Below are 6000 nucleotides of genomic sequence, written 5' to 3' on the forward strand. Positions count from 1 at the left end.
CAATATTCTGGTGTTTAACATAATCCCAGACACATAGTAAGCACTTAAGAAATGCTTATTGATTAATTGATCTTCCATTTCTCTTTATATATATGCATAGGCTTTCCCCTTCCGTGCATTGTACTTCTAATCTGTGCCTGTTAAAATCCTAACCTTCCTTCAAGGCTTACTTCAGTTTTTTTTTTCCCCCTCAGTGATGTTTTTCCTGATTCTCTCAGTTGAAATTTTTTCTTCAAATTATCCTTGAACATTTTTTCTGAATATCACTTTATCTCTATTATATTCTAATTTGTATAATAATCCCCTATGTACTTGACATTTCTTTCTCAATAGAAGAAAAGTTCTCTGAGGGTAGGGATGGTGAAAATTTTCATTTTGGTAATCCTAGTATCCAGGGCAGTAGTTTGTATTTGATAAATGTTTATTGAACTAATTTGAATGAGAATCTAAATAGTAATTATTCAACAAGGATTTACTGAGAAATATAGATAGAGTATGACAGTGTAGTATGTCCTTGATTTACAGCTTTCTTAAAGAATACATACTGTCCCTTCTTTCAAGAACTTAATACTCTAATAGAGGAGGCAGGACAATAAACCAAATAGTCAACAGAAATCAGTACATATGAATTACATCATTATAAAGTGCATTGAGATAAACAGGATTACTGAATGAATTCAGGAGATTTTTTAAAAAATATCTACAGCTTTGACTTTTAGATGCGTATTAATTATGTTTTTAAATTTTGTTTTAAAATATATACACAGCATTTTTTAAAGTAATAAATGTTGATTTCTCAAATGACTAAGTTCTTTAAGGCTGTATCATCATTCAAATAAATCGCTAATATATTTAAATTTATATTTAAACTATATATAAACAGCCTGCTAGTTACTTCTCCTCTGTTTCTTTAATATACACTCATAAAAAGTTAATACTAAACCAGAAAATTTGTTTAAAAGGTTTAAGACATTATTTTTAAGACTGATGAGTAATAAAAGATATTATTTCAAACAATACAACAAAATTAAATACATGCATAGTAGCTCCTTTTCTATCTTCCTACTACCTAGGAAACAGGTGATAGTTAAAAAGTACATTAGTATAATTTCTACTAGCAATAAATGCATATACTTCAGAATCTTTCTCGGATTAGTTAGAGAAAGAAAAATTGATCTTTAAAGATCATAGTGTTAGGTTAAGTGGATCTTTCTTTAACCTTAAAATGAAGACAGTGACTATAAATCTTTCTAGATTTGTAGCCTTTGACCCTATCTCCAAAGCAATAAACCAACAAAAAAATTATTCAACAAGCAGAAGGAACTGTAGCGATTACATATATTAAGGAGGCTGACAGTAATATTAGGCTATGTTTTTGGTGATGATAAACATTTCCATTAGTTCAAGTGAGATACAATATCCAAAAAACTTTAGAAATTGAAACTTCCCTGCTATTTAGTGTCCAACTTCTGCCATTACAATTAAAATGCAGTCAATAAGGAGGTTAAAAAAATAATACTTTCATCCATCCATTCCATTTCTTGCAATATACTTCTATCTTTACTGAAAGAAAGTGTCACTATAGTAACAAAATAGCCAGATCCACAAGCCAAAGAAAGCTTTACTCTCATGTTGCCAAGCACAGAAATACAAAATCAGAGAACTGCAAGGAATCTAAAGAGGTCATAAATTTCATCCCCTGTCTCTGATCAGGCTTGACATTAACGCAACAGAAGGAGGAATATTTGTTCTTAAAGATTATTAGAAAAGACTATTCAACAACCTCTTCCAAGAAAGCCTTCTAGTATTTGCCAATCTTTACTGCCTTGATTTCTTTATATTCCACTTAATTCCCTGCAGCAGCAGGTTTTGTAAAAGTAGAAGGCTGACAAAATAATGCTATTAATCTTAAACCCATTATCAAATTTCCTATAAGTCTTCTTTAAATAATCCTAATCCCCCAATTTTATAACTCTTTATTCTAACTCTATATTGGTCTCCTCTGTATTATTTTAAAGCAGAAGTTCTTAACCTTTTTTGAATCATGGTTCCTTTGGCAGTCTCATGAAATTTATATACCTCAGAATAATATTTTAAATGCATAAAATATATAGGATTACAAAGGAAACCTATTATACTAAAATAGTTATTGAAGTATAAAGACAAATTCAAGGACCCATGTTAAGAACCCTTATCTAAATCATTATTCATTTTTTAAATCTTCAAATTGGACACCATACTCTAAAAAGGTTCTGATCATTGAAGGTGGCTTGATTTTTGCAATACTGAACAGTCCACAATTTAACTGAATTAAGATTACCAGGTTCACTTGACATATACTTCAAAGTAGATATAAAAAGGAAATGCCTTTCAAATACAATGACCCTAAAGTAGATCTAAATTCAAACACCTACAAGTTATTCATTGCTTCATTAAATATTTTATTTTTTTTCTGATTGAATTTTTTTTCCCCAACCTTTCCCAACTTTGAGAGTTTTTTTTCAAAGGGTCTAGGGAGGAGAGAAGTGTGGTAACAAGAATAGTATCACTTGTCACAAATCCAATCAATAAAACTGTTACACCAGCATAGCTATATTTTAAAATTCTAAATTTCAATTCCTTTATTCCTTCCAAAGGGAAGTTACAAAGCATTTTGAAGCACACTGTTTTCACCCTGAGCACTATTTAACAGATTATGAAAGTGAAATATAGAGTGATGCCCAAGATATACAAAAATCTGTGTTCCATTCTCATAGGATTAACTCTCCTGGCAAAGATCAGTAGTAATCTTCAGTGATGGTACCATAAAACCTCCAAATAATCTTTTAGTAGGTTTAAGATCATAGTACTCCATAATGGTTGTGTAACATAAGTATATTTATAAACATTATTAAATGGGAGAAGGAATAAATTTAATTGGCTATATTCTAACAATTATAACACATTTATAAGGGGTTTTTTTTTAAAGATTATGGTTTTTTTTTTCATAATAACCCTTCGAAGCAAGTAGTACGAATATTAACACCATTTTCTAATGAGGAAACTAAGAAATTAAGAGACTTGCAAATGGTCACTCAGCCAAGTGTGAGTCAGGATTCAAATACAGATCTCAGCTTCAATTCCAAAGTTCTTTTAACTATATTATTAATTTTTGAAATGAATCCTCATTGGCAAGTCTATTGGTTTCACTTGCTTATTAGAGATACAAGTGTCTTTAATATTAGCATTTTTCAAATGTAAAAATGGTGAGCTTTTTGTTCTAATATCTTCTTACACTTCCCCCTCCCTATTCAGTGACAATGTCACTTTTATTTATCACTTGTTAAGAAGAGAGAGAAATAAAATCATTTTAGGGCCAATAGATAATACCTTTCCTGAAATAAAATTGGTCTCCATTGTGGGTATCTTGATGTCAGTTTAACATTTAACAACCCTCTAAAGCTGAGATTGGTATTAAGAATTGTCTGCCTACTCCTTCACATTCCTCTGTAAGAGAGGTGTTTTGTTTTTTTTTTTAGTTTAGTTTAGGTTTTTTTTTTGGGGGGGGGGTAATTTGTTTTATTTTGGTTTATTTTTGGTTTGCTTGTTTGCTTGTTGGGGGGGTTGGGGTTTAGGGTTTTTTATTTTTATTTTTGTTTTTTTGTGGGCTTTTTGCTTATGATAACATGAACTTTACAACAATCTCTTGTTTCTTAGAGGCAAACCAATACAGTATAGAGCTGATAAAGCATTTTCCTGAGAATTACCGTGGGAAATGATAATTTGAAGAAACCGGCTGGACAAAAACAAACTAAAATTGTCAAAGCAAACATAAGTAAAACCCTAAACCAGTCTCTATCATAAACAGCAGAGGAATCAAAGCATTGCTTACCTACAAAGCCTACAGAATATTCGAGACTTGGGTAAGTGAACGCCTAGAATCCGGAAATCTGAAAAGGCAACTAAGTTAGCCTAGGGCAAGAAAGAGGTAAAAGGCTGTGGAATTCCTAGGTTTTAGGTTTTATTTGCGCGTTCTCAAAAGCTGACAGCCTGGATGAAACACTTACCTTTTTGAATGAGGTCATCCAGGTCTTGGTCAAATCCCTGCCTGTGGCATTTCCTCCAGAGCCCCATGTTGGTAGAGTTGTACTGACGGTTGCACTCGTCCATAGCGCTCAAGGCAAACAGCTGCCTCCGGTTCCTGGCCCGGAGGAGTTTCCCTTCCCAGCGGTCCAATCTAGACCTACTGGCCCTGAGCGGCAAGTTATTGTTGTTATTGTAAATGAAGCCTGGATCGACCCGACGCGTAGTAAAGGCTTTGCACCTGTCCCGATGCTTCCTGGCGTCTGTCTCGTACCAGTGGTCTGAGCAGATCGCCACGGCCAGCATGCCGAGGGCACAGAGAGCTAAGGAGAGGCCAGTGTAGAGCAGTAACCTTCCAGCAGCCATACCTTAGCTTCACAACAACACCATGGGCATGTTTCACAACAACCTAGTTCTTCAGCCTCTGAACAAAGCAGCCAGCTGAGCCTGAGAGATTGCAGCTGAGTGCCCTGCTCAACTGAGTCTCCCCACTTAGAAGTCCACGATTTGAAGCAACATTCAAAGCACCAAGGCTTCTGGGAGGATCTAAAAAGTTCTAACCCCCCCAAAATCTAGTGGGTTGATTGACATCTCCTGCAGCCTAAAACCACTAAAGGTGTCAGAAGAGACCTCCACGTCTCTCAGAAAAGGATTCCCCACTTAAAACAGCGGGGTTGCTCAGCTCAAGACCACCTTTGCGCAGAGTCGACCTTCTTCCGTTTCTCCTTTTCTTCCCAGAAGGAAAATAATAAAAGTTCTTTCGAGATTAAACTGGAGTTCCTTGACTTTCTTTGTGCAGTGTACCAATGCTATCGATCCACCTCTATAAGTGTGGTGATTTAAATAGATGGGGAAAGGGGTTGTTAAACTGGGCCACTTTACAATAATCAGTTGAACTGTAGCATCACTGGTCAGCGCCTAGAAATCTCCCGATTCCAACGGACCAATTGTCCTAGGTTTGCAAGCCGGCTCTGAACTGTTTTCCCTTTTAAGTGGATAGCCTTTCCTTTTTGCAATTAGTGCTTGTGGACGGGCAATGCAGCGCAGGAAAAGGTTTCTCGCTTCAGTCTTGGACTAAAAAAAAAAAAAAAAAAAATCTTTCTCCTTCAGCAAGAAAGGGATTTTACCTTCCCTCCTATAGGTTTTGCTCAGAAGCAGGCTTCATGTAGGTTTTCAGCCCCTGACAACCTTTGTTCCGTAGCTCTTCTGCTTTCTTTCTCTTGCCTTTCCATTCAGGCGACTCGTTTTGTTGTCGGCGCTGTCAACCAGGCAACCTAATTGGACGATTCCTTTCCCTGGATTAGATGAAACTCCGTAGCAGCCGGAGAACCAGGAGAGATCGACTCTGACTGGGACTGGAGTCCAACCCGAGAAAGGCTGCAAAGAACTAAGAAGCTGCTTCAGCACCATGGACAGAATGCTCTGCCCAGAGGCACCCAGAGCCTTAGGGAGAAAACCCCCGGCTTCATACCGCTGACATCCTCGCCCTGTTTTGCTTCCCGGATGTAAATCGGTCAGTCGCCTCCCAATCTGATTTTTCAACAGTGCTTTACTTCATCTGGCAACCAAACAGCCTCTGAAACGTGCTTCCCATATGCAAGGAAAATGCAGGTACAAAGACTGGGGGAGGGAAGGGGACCCAAAGTAATACCTTCTGCCCTCAACACGCACACATACACACATGCACACACCCTGACACCTCAAAATAAATAAGTCCCTCAAAAAAACAATGTCTGGAGCACTATAGAGAAGGGGAAAGACACGCAGTCTGTCTAACAGTTGTCAATGGCTCTCATATTGCACCATTTCCCTTACATGCACAACCAGCGCTCCCACAAAGGAGCCCAGATGCCAAGATCTCTCTCTGCCTCAGCAGCTCCACGCGAATAATATCCCAGCATCAGCAGTTATTATATTCAGGGTGCGTTTTTCCCCCTT

At 36.9% G+C, this 6000-nt stretch overlaps 1 protein-coding gene across 1 annotated transcript in view; it reads right to left on the reverse strand.

The window, feature by feature from the left end:
* The window catches only part of TMEM178B (transmembrane protein 178B), a 421857-nt gene extending 417329 nt beyond the window's left edge, over positions 1–4528 (reverse strand). The window contains exon 1 of the mRNA XM_051962656.1: positions 4047–4528. Within this exon, the coding sequence (XP_051818616.1) occupies positions 4047–4428 (382 nt within the window). The 5' untranslated portion in view covers positions 4429–4528. The remainder of the gene's footprint in view (positions 1–4046) is intronic.
* Between the last annotated feature and the right edge of the window lie 1472 nt (positions 4529–6000).

Source organism: Antechinus flavipes, chromosome 5 (genome assembly GCF_016432865.1).
Source record: "Antechinus flavipes isolate AdamAnt ecotype Samford, QLD, Australia chromosome 5, AdamAnt_v2, whole genome shotgun sequence".
NCBI lineage: Eukaryota > Metazoa > Chordata > Mammalia > Dasyuromorphia > Dasyuridae > Antechinus > Antechinus flavipes.